General features: G+C 44.8%; 1 protein-coding gene across 4 annotated transcripts in view; it reads right to left on the bottom strand.

The window, feature by feature from the left end:
• SLC36A4 (solute carrier family 36 member 4) overlaps positions 1-18233 on the bottom strand; it is a 104634-nt gene that overhangs the window by 60511 nt on the left and 25890 nt on the right. For all 4 annotated transcript variants that reach the window (XM_081197405.1, XM_081197403.1, XM_081197406.1 and 1 more), the window contains exons 7-9: positions 14142-14366; positions 11420-11518; positions 1855-2021 (exon numbers count right to left, since the gene is read on the bottom strand). In XM_081197405.1, the coding sequence (XP_081053531.1) occupies positions 1855-2021; positions 11420-11518; positions 14142-14366 (491 nt within the window). The remainder of the gene's footprint in view (positions 1-1854; positions 2022-11419; positions 11519-14141; positions 14367-18233) is intronic.

Below are 18233 nucleotides of genomic sequence, written 5' to 3'. Positions count from 1 at the left end.
TACCAATTCAAGTAGCCCCATGGGTTAAGCAACCTGACGGGACCTAGTACTTTCACATCCGGCCTTTCTTCCATCATGGAACTCAAGGTGCATGCAGAAAACATTCTTGTTCAGGCAATCCTATCCAGACACATAGAACGTTGGCACGTGTTTTAAATCAGGTTTGCAGCTTTTCAATGCATTTAATTATTCTTCTGGATCTTTTATTTATTTATTTTTTATTTTTTTAAAATGACAAAAACTTTGAGTGATGAAAAACTAGGTGTAGCATTAGGACAAACAAGGTTTGAGAATCACTGCAGCATTAGTTTCCAGCTTCTCTTCTTTATACTAGAAGTGCAATAGATTGAATATTCAGAACATTAGTCAATTAAACTTCACTCCCAGACCCAGAAAACGGCATAGTTTAGGAGTAGTACAAATACATTTCTGCAAAACCCCTGAAGATCAAATCTATTTTTTGCTGTGATTTTGGTACAAATGTGATCACCAGCACTGATCTTCTGGATCTTTTAAATACTGTAGTTGTTTTTCACTAGCAATTTTATTCTTTTTGGAAAACCGCTTTGAGTTTTTGTTACAACCGTACAAATTTTGCGGAATGAGTAAAAATAAGTAAGTATGTGGGGTTCCTAGCTGGTCACCCATCCAGACGCCAACCAGGCCTTGACCTGCTTAGCTTCAGGATGTTGGGCTGCCTCATATGCCTTCGGACTATGGTCTGGGATGGCAGCAAAGGAAAAGCGAGTCTCTGCCCTTTGCTGGCAAAGAGAGAACAATACTTGCCTCTGCACCTTCCTTCCTTCCTTCCTTCCTTGCCTTTCATTCTACAGCAGGACTGGGTAGAAGGTGGATTGGGATCAAATGGCAGATCCCTGAGCCATATGGGCAAGGGTTTCCAACTCCCAGCAGCTTCAATTTTTCCCAACAAGCTGACTTTCCCCACCTGGATTAGGATGCTGAAATGGAGAAAGCTAAGCAGGAGAGGACTTCTGCATGAAAGAACTGTGAGCTCAGCTCCGTTCTGGCACTGAACACCTTCTGTTTTGTCATTCTAAGGGCAGCTGGCTCTGATGGGTAAAGGAAAAGGTAAAGGGAGCTCTGACCATTAGGTCCAGTCGTGGCCCACTCTGGGGTTGCGGCGCCCATCTCGCTTTACTGGCCAAGGAAGCCAGCGTACAGCTTCCAGGTCATGTGGCCAGCATAACTAAGCCGCTTCTGGCGAACCAGAGCAGCACACAGAAACGCCATTTACCTTCCCACCAGAGCGGTACCTATTTATCTACTTGCACTTTGATGTGCTTTCGAACTGCTAGGTTGGCAGGAACAGGGACTGAGCAACGGGAGCTCACCTCATCGCGGGGATTCAAACCGCCGTCCTTCTGATCAGCGAGTCCTAGGCTCTGTGGTTTAACCCGCAGCGCCACCCGCGTACCCAGGCTCTGATGGGTAGACGCTAGGATTCTAGCAGGGAGGAGAAACAAGTTGTTTCTGGTAAGACCGCAGTCTGTTCCCCTGCCCTACAAAACTAATCTCTTTTATAGAGCCACAGCCACTTCCTGAATCACATAAAAACTATGATTCAGCAGGCAGACCCTTCAACAAGCTCTTCCCTCCGGTAATTACAGTTCCTAGTTATGCCATAACACAGTTGTCTACACTGATCAAGTCCCGTGGCTGAAAACTTGACCTTGTCCTTATATTCCCCTGCCACTGCTCACCTTCCTACTCATCATCTTCCCAATGCACTTTTTACACAGTGATGGGTACCATTCAGATTAGCATTCAGGAGCGGAAGGCGAATTAAGATCCCCGAAGGACACTGGAGTTCTGCAAAGTTATGTCTCCGCTTACCATGCATGCGGCAGGTTCAGAGTGATGCTGCCTTTGATTTCGTCCCCAAAGCACATATACCCCAGGGTGGCCAAGGAGACATACAAGGTCATCACAACCGCCATGCCAATGTTGAGGGCCAAGGGGAAGCGGTCGACTTCTTTCATCCTATTCTGGAGGGGGAGGACCTGAGAAAGAGAAAGCGGGAGAGAGAAGAAAGGTAGGCGAGAATGAATCATCAAAGAAGAGCTTTTTTGTTCATCTATTGTTGCAAACTAAGGTATATAAACTAGGCGCCAAATGGCTCCTTAAACCAATCACCAAAACATAATGTCCAGTTGCCATTTTGGGGCCAGGCAGCTTGGGAGTTTTCAATACGACTTTTTGGTTCCCGAAATTCATTCCGATTTGAGCAGATAAAACGTAAGGGATAGAATTCTACAGGATGCGTTGCAAGTGCAAGGAAACAGCCAAGACCCAAGGATGCACCTCCAGATGGTGGAGACGTCAGGGAACAGCCATCCTGGCACCCGGGGCATCTTCACTTGGGTCACAAGTCGCTGGTGCAAAATTGTATTCAACACTGTGCAAATAATAATAATAATAATAATAATAATAATAATAATAATAATAATAATAAAAGACTTCCACTGTTTGCCTCATGCGTTTTTAATAAACCATTCGTCAAACCCTCTGTTCTTTTAAAAAACATTATATTTGTCTTTTAAAAAACATTTTATTTGTCTTTTACAAAACATTTAAGGTAGATAAGGACAAGATAAAATTATACAATCGAATATAAATATAGATGGGAAACAGCTATGTATAGTGAATTCTTACCTACTTTAAACAATTTTCACTTATGATCTTTTTCTTTTACTTCTTTATTTTTTATTTGTCCCCCCCCCCCGATATCTTTGATATCTTACTTTCTGATATCTTTCTTTTCATTTACTCCTTTATTGTGAATAGCATTTTATAGAGGTATAAATACCTGTAAATTTTATAGAGGTATAAATAACTGTAAATATGAAAAGAGACAAAGTATTCTCTATTTTTTTTCCTTGGTTATATGTATTTTCTTTTTCTTTTATATTTTACTTTGTTGTAAATATGTATGTATTTAATTAATAAAATAAAATAATAATAATATATTATTTATACCCCACCCATCTGGCTGGCTTTCCCCAGCCATTCTGGGTGGCTTCCAACAAAATATTAAAATACAATAGTCCGTTTCCTGTAGCGTTTCCTGCTCATGCAACAAGATCTCCGAAGAACATAAGGAAAGCCTGCTGCATCAGGCTAGTGGGCCATCTCATCCACCATCCTGCAAACTCATTGTTCAACCAGATGCCTATTGGAAAGCCCAAAAGCAGAGTCTGACCAACGGAACTTCCCCTTCCTCGCCTCTCCCCAAGAGCCCATATGCTTGTGGGGGCAACCTTCTGTAGCCTATTTTGAGGGTGCAAAGCAGCGGTAGATGATAGGGGGGGGGCACAAGTGGAACAGCTCTGATGCACGCAACATATTGTAGCGACACCCCTTTCCATCCCCCCCCCCACCCTCAATATTAAATTTAAATTCACCTAGTAGCAGCCGTTCAGACATACTACCTGAACTTTTTCAATCCCAATGTAAGCACCAGAACTTTCAAGAGCTTTACAATCACTTACCAGCGCTGTTGCAAAAGGTCACTGTGTTTCTTTTGCATGCGTTCTAGCTCTAACTGTATTGAACCAGTCTGCAGTTTTTGCATTTTATTTGCACTGGTTTATTTGCACTGGTTGTAATCCAACCCATCCATTTTCAGGTACACTGAGGGTTGCACTTCACACACCTGTTGAAGCAGATTCCAGCCCGCGAAGCCTTATGCCAAAATTAAAGCCCTTCTTAAGGTGCCACAAGGCTCTTCGCAGTGAGGAACAGCAAAGCCTGAGCTACAGCATTTACAAAAATGGGAGGTTTTGCCTTAAGATATGCAATCACTGCGCTGACAAGGGAGTGAAAGGATTCCTCTTTTTAACAGATAATCTTCCAAAACCAATTTTGTTGTTTGCATTCAGTTTCATTATGCGGCTGGCCTCGCACCCAGTGCACTGACAGCAAGGAGGGGTCCCCCCCCCATTCTTCTCCTGCATTTCAGTTCCAGGCATATGAATAAGACGACTTTTCACAAAAACCATTAAAATGAGATTATCCAGTTGAAGCCCAAAGAGAAGCAGGCGATGCATAAGGAATGCATTCTGAGGCAGCCTGAGAAAAATGAGCCATGCACCCGAGGCAGGAATAAAATTAACCAGCTTCAGTTACAGTTACTCTTGGTGCTGGCTGGAAGGGTAAACCTTACCTAGATATAACCTCTTAAAAACATAGCAAATATTCATCTTATCTTTGATCAGTTCCCGAGCCAGACTGCACGAGTATTTCACATGGCATCTGTACCGCAGAGGCGCGGGGCAGAGAGTCCACTGGGCTCTACTTGGAGGACAAACCATTTAAACCATCTCCCAGGCATCTTTGAGCACTTCTGTAGTGGTTTTCAAACAGCTGGGAAACAGTTAAAAGGCAATTGTGATTTAAGTGTGTCAGTCCACAGCTGGGGAGCCTGTTCCTCGAGGCTTGAAGATCATACTATGTGGAAAACAAGAAGGGACCCAACAATAGTGAGTGAGAAACCAAAACAGGTATTTTTGGTTTTGCATGAAGTCTTTCTCTCCTTCACGCATAACTGGACCTCCTCTTCATTTAAAATGCTGGGCTCAATTCATTTAACCCTCTGCACAGACCTAGTTCACACGTAACTCCAAACCATGGTTTGGTTAAAGAAACCTCAAGTGATCAAACAAGCTCTGGTTTGCTTCTCCAAAGTTTAGCTTGTTTTTGTTACGATATTCCGTTCCACCTTAAAATATATGTGGAGTTGTTGTATGTCACGTGTCTGTTTACATTCCAGCACAGCTTGCTGGGAACTTCCGTTCTGTGTATAGCTTTTGCTTATGCTTCTTGTTTGGACATGAAGGAGAGCAGACATGTTTTCTTTGTCCTGATGCTGAATAAAATGCCTGCAAATACGCTTTACACAGCCTCTATCTGCCCTTCTGTTGCAAAGAGTTTACTCTGCTGGCTTGTGTGCTCAGCTTCTGAAGGTTTCTGAAGCTCGAGTCGCATGATCCAAGGACCGGAGATATCCCGGCTGCCGGCCGGTGGGCTGGAGCCAGTTGGGGGCCTGCCAATTGCCCCTGTTCCCTTGGACGCATCCCAACAATTTTTCCCCGCAGTTCTTGCCTTACGACTTTATCATCCAGAAGTCATCAGGGGGAACAAACCAAAGGTTTAGGGGGGCTTAGTTCATTTGCAGTGTCAAACTAAAGTTGGCCTGTAAACCAACAAACCATTGTTTTAATCTGTTGAAATTGAAGAAACCATAGTTAAGCTGCCAGGCAGACAGGACACATAATACTAAACAATGGTTTGGTTAACTAGTTCAATGAACTATGGTTTAGCGTTATGTGTGAACCAGGCCACTCGGGGAATCTCACCACCATATCTCTCTCTCTCTCGTTCTCATGGCTTATCAGACTCATGGCATACCACCAGACTCAAAAGACCAACAACATATTGGTGGACATCAGGTAACATGAGATTAGTTGTCAGTGGAAAGCCTCCTACCCTGATCTTAGGGCACCAATAAAAGAAGATTGTAGAGGAAAGAGCATCGTTTGCAGGGATAAAATATAAAGCTGTCCAAAAAGGGGGGGAACTCTGACAAGTGGCCGCTCGCTTTTAACTCTAAGCATTAATAAGACTGTTTGCATCATCTGTCAAGATCCAAGTCAGTGGCATTTTGAAGATGATAATCCTGTTCTTTAAAAGACAGGGAAGGAAGAAGAAAAAAGTAATCTAGCAGCCACTCAACAAATCCAGAGCTTGTTTGCTTTCTACAAAATAACATGTTCTCTCTGAAAAGCAGAGATATCCCCAATTTTTTAAAAAAATGAAACTTTGAGAGGTATCCAATTCAAAGAAGGTTCACATCTAAAAGAAATTAAATGTTTTCTGTTTGCTTAGCTCATCATTATCTATAACACCTCGCGGGGAGCGGGGGCAGGGAACTGCAAACATTCACTTTTAAACAGAATGCAAAGATCAACCGAGTTCCTTTCAGCAGGAAAAGGCTGCCTTTAGGAATGTTAAAAGCGTATCTCAGCATGAGTTCAGAAAATAGGAACAAGGTATTCCTACGTGGTGCTTTACAAAGATAATCTGCCAGACTTCACCTGTGCAGAACAAACACCGTGCAAATTTCGCAGGCAGGCTAGCGCTTTCTGGAAACCTAACCCATATGAATATCTAGGAATAGCTCTTTGCTGGGAATCATTTACGGTGAAAGTTAGCTATTAACATGCTTTGGGGAGGGGTGGTCTTCATAAGGCCACCTGAATTTATTTAATCCAGCTCAAAGATGTGGAGTTAGAAAACAGCAAAAATTGAAGATCAATCCTCACTTGGTACTTTTCTACTTATAGAGGGCATTAAAAATATACCACTTGCCGTGATCTGCAGATTGAGGTAGTATTCTTCAAGGGCAGCAGTACCACTTGACTGTTGATCAGGCAATGATCTGACTTTTAGAAGACATCTAAGGGCAGCCCTGTTTAGGGAAGTTTTTAATGTTTGATGTTTCATCGTGTTTTTAATATTCTGTTGGGAGCTGCCCAGAGTGGCTGGGGAAACCCAGCCAGATGGGAGGGGTATAAATAATCTATTATTATTATTATTATTATTATTATTATTATTATTATTATTATTATTATTTAGCTGTAAAAATATTAAGCAAGATACTGTCAGGTGTCTGGAACAGCCCCAAATAAAAGGGTGCAAATATAAGAATTATTTCCAAGTACGGCTGGAATATATCGCATTAAAATCTTTTGTTTCCCTAGTTTCCCGTCCCACCCTTCCTCCTTCCCCTCTTATAATTTGCATGCAAAGAATTAAAGAAGGCTGACAAGACTGCAACACTGCTGTCAGCTCCTACTGTCAATACTCCCTCCAGTCATTGTTATGACATTTACAAGGTTAAGGGCAACAGGTAACCTCCGCCCGTCACTCTACGGTGACAGCACACACACACCCAAAGCCCCCCTATATACAATTCAAAATACGGAGATTTAAGAAAGCCAATTTAAGCCTAAAGCCATGTCCTAAGGCTGCAGCCAAGTCCTGTAAACGGAAGCAATCATTGAAAGGCACAGATTCAGCATTTAAGCTCTGGCACCTCTTATTCCAACAGTAAAGTTTTGCTAAGCAATGTGGCCTGGCAGAAACAAGAGAGGGGAGAGAGCAGGTGAATCAGCTTCCAAGACCCACAGAGACGGAAGAGGTCCAAGCAAGCAGTTCCCTCAGTGGTTTCACGACCAACCACCCTTCCCAGGCTCCCCGAGGGAAATAGGAGTCTCACACAGCACCCTTTGCAAACTACAGTCCACAGGATTATTTTGGGGAAGTCATGAGAGTTACAGTGGTAAAATACTGCTTTACATGTGTAGTGCAGATGGGGACCATGCAAAGAGCATCAATTTAAAGTCCTGTCCTATCACCGGGCTCCAAAACAGATCTCGCAAGCTTCTGAACAGTCTCAAGGTGTTAAGCATAAGTAGACCTCTCTGTATTTTGCATCTGACGGGGGCATAGAATTGCACCCTGGCTAAACAAAAACTTCTTGGAGGTCCCGGGCCACAGGGAGGTTAGGCTGGCCTCAACCAGAGCCAGGGCTTTTTCAGCCATGGCCCCGATCTGGTGGAACGCTCTGCCACAAGAGACTAGGGCCCTGCGGGACTTGACATCTTTCCGGAGGGCCTGCAAGACAGAGCTGTTCCAGCAGGCCTTTGGCCAAGGCACAGTCTGAGCCCCTGCTTTGGTAATCCACACAGAACTCTAGCCCAATGGTTGCCATTAATTTGATTTTGAATTGATTTTAAAATGAATTGATTTTAGAATGCTGCGTTACTTTTCTTGTTGTTAGCCGCTCTGAGCCCGGCTTCGGCTGGGGAGGGCAGGATATAAATAAAATTTTATTTATTTATTATTAATATTATTAATATCCCGATTCTGCTCCCCAAGTAAGGTATGCCAAGTGACCACGTCTAAGCAATTTCTCTTATTCGCTACGGAGCACTTTCTGCTATTTTGCTTCATTTATTTTGATATGCTCTCTACCTTCTACTCTGGGCTTCTTGCCTTGCCATATAGGATCGTCTATCATTTTCTGCCAACTTTCCAGTTCAGAAAGATCAACAAGTAAAAAGAATGATACAAACAAAAAACTGTAACTCACAGAGGACGGTCGTTTTAAATAGCATAAATTTTGCCCTCTTGGGACATGTTTCATTTTGTTCCACCTTTCCGAGACTGACTTTACTCCCTGAGCCAAGGTCTCATGATTTACTTTGCCAACCCTCTTAGTTTCAGATGCTAAGTTTACGCATCTAAAGACCTAAGTGGTATATGCATTCTATCCTGTGAAGCAGGGAAGGGAAGCTGTGTCACTCCAAAAATTGCTGGACTGCAACTCCCATCAGCCCCTGCCAGTGCAGCCAAGGATGATGGGAACTGAAGTCCCAACGTATCTGTTGTTTAGTCGTTTAGTCGTGTCCGACTCTTCGTGACCCCATGGATCAGAGCACGCCAGGCACTCCTGTCTTCCACTGCCTCCCGCAGTTTGGTCAGACTCATGTTTGTAGCTTCGAGAACACTGTCCAACCATCTCCTCCTCTGTCGTCCCCTTCTCCTTGTGCCCTCCATCTTTCCCAACATCAGGGTCTTTTCCAGGGAGTCTTCTCTTCTCATGAGGTGGCCAAAGTATTGGAGCCTCAGCTTCAGGATCTGTCCTTCCAGTGAGCACTCAGGGCTGATTTCCTTCAGAATCAATAGGTTTGATCTTCTTGCAGTCCATGGGGCTCTCAAGAGTCTCCTCCAGCACCAGAATTCAAAAGCATCAATTCTTTGGCGATCAGCCTTCTTTATGGTCCAGCTCTCACTCCCAACGTATCTGGAAGGTCATAAATTCCCCACCTTTGCTGCCCATAAATATTAACTGTGATGACAACACATTTTGAGATAACTCCATATATTTCCATAATCTGGAATACATAACGGTAGCAATAACCAAACTCATGAAAGAAATCAAAGAAACAGGAGTGGTAATCGGGAGAAAGCTTTTAAATGAGGAAGATTCCTTTGGTGTTCAAGAGCCCAGATAAACTCAGCAATTGAAGCAGCATCAGCAACTTTTGAGACATAACACAGAGGCTCAGTTAAATGGAAGAAACTGAATGGGATGAAGCCACCACTTCCACTTTATTAACCTCATTAAAAACAGTTATTAGTAAAAGAACAACAACAAAAAATCCCATAAGCCTAACTGAATACAATATTGAAAGAACAGGCAGACCAAACTTCATCAGACACTGGAAGACAAACACTAGAATTTTAACAATAAACTGTCTGGTACAAGGTAAGAAAATAGAGGCAGTGCTTTTTTTTCTGTGGGGACGCAGGAGTACGCATACCCCTAAACATTTGGTGAATCTAACAGAAGAAACTAAAAAAAATAAAAATTTTAGTTTCTTCTCTAGCATGGTGAATCGTCAGTTCCGTTGCTATCTCCTGATGGCAGCCTCATTTCCTGTCATGGTGTTTCCTAAGTCTCAGACAGAAGCAAGGGTTTAATGAGTACCCCAAATATATATATATATTTTGGGGGGAGGAGCACTGGATAGAGGTAATTTCAGACAGAATGTCTAACGTAACTGCTTTGGAAACTTATAGGAGACTTTCCGGTCTGCTGTCAGAAATCTAACCTGCATGTGGATTATCAAATGATCAAGGAATCTCTTACAATGAGGCTATTATTCTATTTGCCTGGTTTACTGGTCAATTTCTAGCTTTCAAGTCTATTACAGGAAAACAGGTATCTCCTGTAAAAGAACCTGGATTGTTCTCTTTCCTCCTTTCTTTACCTCTCGCCCCAAAACTTCGCATTCATCTCTAGTCTTTGGCCCAAAATCTTTCCAATGTTTTGACTAAAGTGTCACCTTTCTGCCTCGCTCCCAGCAGAGTCTGAGCCCACCTGAGCTCAGCTGCTCTGGAGACCTTACAGTAGCACCAAGCTCCGGCCTGCTATCAGGGAGTCCAGGGGGAGGAACAGCAAAGCCCTCTCCCTCATTCCAGGAGAGATCTGCAGCCTGCGGTGGAAGCTACGGTACAGCATCTGCTTCCACCGAGAGAAGGGGAGGCTGGCACAATCTGTTTCCCTCCAGCTTCTTCCACTGCCCACACATTTTGAAGCATGCTATTCTCAGCCCTAAACACTAAAAAAAAATGTGTCGTTTTTAGGTTCTTAGGAACCTGGATTCTGAACTCGGTGCCACACTCAGCGCTTCTAAGTCATCACAGCATGCACACAGCACGTGATCTGGGCTCGAGGGGCAAACGATGAGTTAATAACCTTTGACAAAGTTGGTAAGTTCACAAAGGTAAGAAAAGGAGGAGGCTAGGCAAGGAAGGTTGGCGTCCATCTTGCACCCTTAGCATGGCAAGTTGTTGTATACCAGCTCAGGCCATTGGTGCATCTTGTTCGTAATCATCTATCTGATTTGACTGAGAGTTGTTCTACCTGGCCTTTGGCTTGGAATCAATTTGATTCCCTCCCCCTTTTTCTTTTTTCCTTTCTCCTTCTGTATTGGAACTCCTATTTGGGGACTTCCCTGGCTTTTTTCTGGCCCATGTAGGACCAGTCTGGATAGTTTGCCTTGGTGAAAACTTGACGTTTTTATCCCCAAAAAAGTTTTTGATTGAGTTTTCACTGAAATGAGGCTGCATTTTAATGTTGTATTTTAATCTTGTTTTTAAGCTGTATTTCAATCTTTAATCTTGTTTTTTAAGCTGTATTTCAATCAATTGTTTTTATATTTGGTGTTAGCCCAGTCTTGGCTGGGGAGGGCGGGGTATAAATAAAAAAAAATATTATTATTATTATTATTTCCAGCTGCCATCAGTTCTCCAGGGTTTCATGCAAGGTTTTCCTCCAGCCCTACCCAGAGATCCCAGGGATTGAACCAGGAAACTTTTTGCAGACAAGAGTGCATGCTCTACAACTCAGCTGAAGCCTTTCTCTTAGAATAAAAGCCTCTTGTGCCTTCATGGAAAAGCACTAGCAACAATTCTAGGTCCAGGCTGTCAGTGTTTTGAGGGAGTGATTCAAGCGCATACTGGAAATTTAGGTTTGCACAATCAATACAGATTAAAGCACCCTGCTGACCTGGCACAACACAACCACTGAAAAGGATCAGATTTATTTTATTTTATTTTTTTGCAATGGGGAAATGCACTGAAAATTGTGGGAAGAATCTTCCCTATCAAAGGCACACACAAATTTGGGGGTCTCGTTTACCCTGAAGGTCTAGTTCTGGCCACTGGAGTAAAACAGAGGCCAATTCTATTTTTCCCAAGATGGTGAAGAGAAGCGTTTCAACTGCCGTTGCCTTTAGGTAATAATCTTAAATTCTAAAACGGCACTTACCACTCCTATTCCTTCAAAAGCGAAGACAGCCGTGCCAAAGAAAAGCGGGTACCTCTTCCAGTCAGCCACTAGAGGCAGTTTTCGAGGAATGGATAAACCCTGGCAAGAAACATCATAACGAAAACAATATTGACTTTCTGTAGTCCGTTATGCCAACCCAATACAAGTCTGTCCAGAGCATTCTGTACCATTGAAGTTTCTGCACAGACTTCAAGGACAGCCCCACATAACCTGGAAACGACTACGGTTGCAGTCCTAAGCGTGTCTTCTCAGAAGTAAAATCCCGCTGGATTCAATTGGGCTTACTCCCCAGGAAGCGCAGCTAGGATTGCAGCCTAAGGCATGAATAACTGAAGTTAGGCCCAATTTCGCCAGGAAACTAGATACAAGTAGGTAAAAGGCAAATCCGGACATCTTCTAGGTGCGTTAGTAGGTGGGAAACTATTGAGTATTTGTGGAAGAGCTGGGCCATTTGAGTGCACTAGCGCAGCCCAATGGCAAAAAATCTCCACTGCTGGACGAAGGAAGCCTCTGAGCTGCAAGGAACCGCGACTGGGGCGAGTGCTATTATGCTCAGGTTCTGCTCGCAAGTTTCCCATAGATATCTCATTGGCGAGAACGAGATGCATGGGTCACTGGTCTTATCCAGCAGCCAGGTTTTACTTATGTGGAGTCATTTTTGAATTTTATTTACAGATAGGTAGCCGTGTTGGTCTGCCATAGTCAAAATAAAAAAATTCCTTCCAGTAGCACCTTAAAGACCAACTATCTGAAGACCAACAGATCTGAAGAAGTGTGCATGCACACGAAAGCTCATACCAAGAACTAACTTAGTTGGTCTTTAAGGTGCTACTGGAAGGAATTTTTTTATTTTGAATTTTATTGATATTGATGCTGCATTTTATGTTGTATTTTATGCTGTTTTTAAGTCGCATTTTAATCAATGTTTTATATTTGTTGTTAGCCGCCCTGAGCCCAGTTTTTAAGCCGGGAAGGGTGGGGTATAAATAAATAAAAAATATTATTATTTAGTATACCAGAATTATACTCTACCTAGGGCTGGGTGAGTCCTGGTTTTCAACATCATGATATATCACCAGCTAAACATCGCGATGGGACGCGGGTGGCACTGTGGGTTAAACCACAGAGCCTAGGACTTGCCGATCAGAAGGTCGGCAGTATGAATCCCCATGACGGGGTGAGCTCCCATTGCTCGATCCCTGCTCCTGCCAACCTAGCAGTTTGAAAGCACGTCAAAGTGCAAGTAGATAAATAGGTACCGCTCCGGTGGGAAGATAAACGGTGTTTCTGTGCGCTGCTCTGGTTCACCAGAAAAGGCTTAGTCATGCTGGCCACATGACCCGGAAGTTGTACACCGGCTCCCTCGGCCAATAAAGCGAGATGAGCGCCACAACCCCAGAGTCGGCCACAACTGGAGCTAACGGTCAGGGATCCCTTTACCTTTATCAATACATCACCCAGCCCTACTCTAGGTAGACTGGTAGCATCCATGCCAAATGCGTGGGTTTGGAACACGCCAGGTTTGTATTTTACCTGTTAAAAACGCCCAACTATAATTGGGGAGTGGGGCAGGGGGATTCCCGTGCAAGGCAAGAAGCACACAATCCTGTGGTTGAAATCTTGGGCCCCTTAAGGCTCACTAATGGACAGGTCAGCGTTGCCCCTGCGCAGGACCCTTAAAAATGCACAAAGGAAAAGGTAATTGCCCTGCATTCCCTAAGTAATGGAGATGCGGTGGTGAATCACGATGACCTTTAAACAGATGAGTGAATCTGAACAAGTCGACTAAAAGGTCGTTGTCATTCAGCGGTGTTGGTTCTGGCTATCCACCGGATGCATCACTCAGAACTGTCAGCTTCTGTTGTTGTTTTCACTAATCTCCATCCACCCCCAAACCTACACACAACATGGGGCTGAAGGTTTCATTACACGTATGCAATGAAGGTGGGCTGGGAATTAAGCCAAGACCTTTTCGGTTGCAGGAGATAAGGCTATCGATCAGAAGCTGCTAGTCACAATGGCTACTGAGTGCTACCAGGATAAGAGGCAGCATGGTTCTGAATGCCAGTTCTTTGGGGACAGCAGCAAGACAAGGCTATTCCCTTCATGCCCTGCTTGCTGTGGTCTAATCCACTGAGCCTCTTGGGCTTGCCGATCAGAAGGCCGGCGGTTCAAATCCCCACGATGGGGTGAGCTCCCGCTGCTCTGTCCCAGCTCCTGCCAATTTAGCAGTTTGAAAGCACGCCAGTGCAAATAGATAAATAGGTACCACTGCAGAGGGAAGGTAAATGGCATTTCCATGCGCTCTGGCACTCGTCACGGTGTCCCGTTGTGCCAGAAGCGGTTCAGTCATGCTAGCCACATGACCCAGAAAGCTGTCTGTGGACAAACGCCAGCTCCCTCGGCCTGAAACTGAGATGAGCGCTGCAACCCCATAGTCGCCTTTGACTGGACTTAACCGTCCACTGAGTCCTTTAACTTTTACCTTTTTACCTGCCATCTGGTTGGCCAGATGTGGGAAAAGGAATGGCGGACTGGATTAGCCTTTGCTGGCATCTTGCAGGGCTCTTCACACCGAGCTCTGTGTACGCTTCCAGCAGTGCTAAAATGGATTATCACCCGCGAGCCAAAGCGCAGCCCCCCAAGTGTGACGCTGGGAGGAAGGAAAGAAAAATGAGTGCAGAAGCAGGTCCTTACTCACCTGGATAACATATTGATAAATGATTACAAGACTGATGGCCATGGCTATGTTTGCGAGGAATGAGAGCACAGACAGACTCCGAAGATCGCGGATGAAGACCAAGAGGACAGTAAAAGGGAGGAAACACAGCATATATATTCGCAGATCAGTAGTCATTTTGTCTGAGGGGCCACTGACTCCTGTGGCGTTCACACCAGATTTATTTCCAAGAATCCCTTCGTGCACCTGCAAGAAACAATACAGGTTATTTTTAAATGACTGAAATTAGTCAATTAGTATAGTTTCACCTTGCCAACAAAGGTCCATATAGTTAAAGCTATGGTTTTCCCAGTAGTGATGTATGGAAGTGAGAGCTGGATCATAAAGAAGGCTGATCGCCGAAGAATGGATGCTTTTGAATTATGGTGCTGGAGGAGACTCTTGAGAGTCCCATAGACTACAAGAAGATCAAACCTCTCCATTCTGAAGGAAATCAGCCCTGAGTGCTCACTGGAAGGACAGATCCTGAAGCTGAGGCTCCAATACTTTGGCCACCTCATGAGAAGAGAAGACTCCCTGGAAAAGACCCTGATGTTGGGAAAGATGGAGGGCACAAGGAGAAGGGGACGACAGAGGATGAGATGGTTGGACAGTGTTCTCGAAGCTACCAGCATGAGTTTGACCAAACTGCGGGAGGCAGTGGAAGACAGGAGTGCCTGGCGTGCTCTGGTCCATGGGGTCACAAAGAGTCGGACACAACTAAACGACTAAACGACAACAACAACATAGTTTCAAAATGAGGGAAATGCCTTGTCTTCCCAGAAGAGGGCACCTTTATGTTCAGCTCTTAGACCAGGGGTCGTTTAACCGGCCCATGGACCCCCCACTGCCCGCTCAGTTGGCTCCCATGCACCATGCTAAACAAGTGCGGAGCACAGTGGGGACCACTTTCGGAGACGCTGGCCGGCTTCCCATTGGCTGCAGGAAGTTTTTGCAGCCAATGGGAAGCTGCACACACCTCCTCCGCGCCGAAAGAAGTGCCGGAAATAGTGTTTGCACATGTGCGTGTGCGCACGGACTCCAGCCCACTGAGGCGTCTGCAGGACCGTGAACCGGCGCAAGCCACAAAAACTTTGCCGACCCCTTTCTTAGACCTCCTTTATGCCAATTAGCTATCAGGGTAAGCTAAAGGTGCTGGTTTTGGTGTATAAAGGCCTGCAGTTTGGGGCAAGGATACCTGAAATATCGTCTCACCTCTTAAATACCTGATCAATCTCTGACAAGCTGCAGCCTTTGTGTTTTCTGCACAGTTGCCATACAACCCAAGAAATCTTGGTCAATCAAAGCAAGTTTTTGCCCGTGAAACCTGCACACATTTGATTCTGGACAATAAAAACAAGTTTCGAAGGAGGAAAGCGTGCAGTGTTTTGACACATGCATCCCAGACCAGACGGGACCTTAGGAGAGGCACTAGCTCCTCTGGGTGAGTGCCTCTGAGATAGCCTTCCCCATCTTGGTGTGCTACATTTGTTTGGAATGAAACAGAAAGCATTGGCTGGTTCGGCTGATGAGAGCCGCCATCCAAAATATCAAGAGAGCACCGGGATGAGAGAATGCTCTTCTAAGACATTAAAACTTTCCAGTAGCAGACACCAGGCATGTGTGTGTTAATAACGATTCACTGAAATGATGATTATCAGGGTGCAGAAACAGGAATGTTTTTGAAATATCAACCGGGGGGAAATAACATGCTGCCCAAACAATAGGTGATGCCTTTCATTCATTAAAAAGCTTTTTATGATCAACAAATGTCAGCTAACAGTCAGCTTTAAAAGGTTCAAGCCCCACATTGGGTGAAAGATGCCTGCATTGAACAGGGTTGGAATGAATAGCTTTTAATGTTTGATGTTTTATTATGCTTTTTATATTTGTTGGAAGCTGCCCAGAGTGGCTGGGGCAACCCAGTCCGATGAGTGGGGCACAAATAATAAAAATGTTGTTGCTGCTGCTGCTGCTGTTAAGCAAAATGGCTGCACTTCACTAACTTCAAGGATGCCATGTTACATGACGGGCAAAATATCCGATTTGCCAATTGCAGCACAGCTGGGACTGAAAAGCAGGCAGCCTGAACAGAGACACGCATGCAGGAAGTTAACAAAACAACCATGAAAGAGCAACCGGCCTCCTCCTCCTTCTCCCACATTTCGTCTGGGGCCGAGGAGCAGTTTACTGCTGATTGCGATAAGATGATTGGTAGACATGTGACTCATCTTCTGCCTAACCTAGTCTCCTTCGCAATGTCAGACTCAATATCATCAGCATCTCCAACCACTCGGTCACCATCACTTTGAAGCAATGGCAATTTCCTCCAGTGCGTCACATCACAGAGTTAGTCATCTTGGGCCAGGCCATGGTAAACATTATCCCGCTCTCCCCACACACACAAAAAAAGAAGAAAAAGAAACATGGTCAGAAGTAACTTGGCAAAACAATACTTCCAACTTTGTTATTTCCTACATGCAAGATTTTCAACCCTGCTGGCCCCAACACCGTAAAACAGAGGGTTTCTTTTTTTTTTCAAATGCCCCGCGGAGGACCTTAAGGTCCAAAAATAACAACACTTTGAAGGTCCCGAGCTTCAAGGAGGTTAGATTGGTTTCAACTAGGGCTAGGGCCTTTTCAGCACTGGCCCCCGATATGGTGGAACGCTCTGTTACAAGAGACTAGGGCCCTGCAGGACTTGACATCTTTCCACATCTGTTCTGCCTAGCCTTTGGTTTGGACTCGGTCTGACCCTTATGTTTCCCTCCCCTTGTGGTCTTGATTTATCAGCTACTTTAAAATGAGGCTGCATTTTAAATTTAACCTGTATTTTAAATTGGTGGTTTTTTTTTCCTCCCCCCCCCCCTTTCCCCCTATTATGTTTTTACTGCGATTTTATTGGTGTTAGCTGCCCTGAGCCCGGCTCTGGCCGGGGAGGGTGGGGTATAAATAAAATTTAGTATTTATTATTATTATTATTAAGCGTTATACTTAAAAGCTTATATGCCGTCTGTGCAGTTGTACCGCCTAAGGTAGCCAATGGCGATAAGAGCAAAAGCCGCATGCAAAGAGCACGAGCAACCCAACAGGCAGGCAGCCCTAAGCCTGGCTCTTAAGTAGGGTTGTGGACAAGTTGCAGGAAAGGCTCTGAAGAAGAAGAGAAAAAGAGTTTGGATTTGATATCCTGCTTTATCACTACCCGAAGGAGTCTCAAAGTGGCTAACATTCTCCTTTCCCTTCCTCCTCAACAACAAACACTCTGTGAGGTGAGTGGGGTTGAGAGACTTCAGAGAAGTGTGAGTAGCCCAAGGTCACCCAGCAGCTGCATGTGGAGGAGCGGGGAAGCGAACCCGGTTCACTAGATTACGAGTCCACTGCTCTTAACCACTACACCACACTGGCTCAACACCAGTGAAGGAGCTCAACACTCATGAAAGGTAGCAACATCCTTCCCAAGCAACCAATGGCAAAAAGGAGAACAGAGATGGCCTTCCAAAGCCGTTGGGGTAGCTTACGGAGGCTTGGAGCAACATTCAGATGAATAATGGACTGCTATGAGTATGAATAGATGTGCAGCCTTCACTCTCGGGTAGCTCTGAAGTACAGCAGAATACTGCAGCACACTGCCTGAAGAACAGAAAGGAGACAGCGGCTTGGTAGCGAAAGAGACCTTGCCCAAGCAGGAGTAAGTGCCTTCTGCTCATGCAAAGTGGGGAACTCCGATTCCCCTCATCCCCCAATTGCAGCCCCTGGATCTGTGTTGTTAAGCACACCCTTGCAGAAAGCCCCTCGGACTTCCAGAGGGACCACTTTTCAGAGGGCTGCAGCGGGAAAGGGTGGGTCTAGAGAGCCCCACTGCGTAAGCGGAACTCTGTCTGTGGTTCTTATTCAAGTCAGTAATGACAGCAGCATCAAAAGCAAGACCACAAGTGGTATATCAAAGAGAGCTTGGAGAGAGCAAGACAGAGACAGAGAGGAGGCGAGGCACGGTGCTTTGCTTGACACAAATAATGCTGCAGAACATGGCGCATAGCCGAACTACGGAATTCACTCCTGCAAGGGGCAGTGACG

This window comes from Podarcis bocagei, assembly GCF_964188305.1.
Source record: "Podarcis bocagei genome assembly, chromosome: 6".
NCBI classification, from domain to species: Eukaryota; Metazoa; Chordata; class Lepidosauria; order Squamata; family Lacertidae; genus Podarcis; species Podarcis bocagei.
This window is presented reverse-complemented; position numbering and strand designations above follow the sequence as displayed.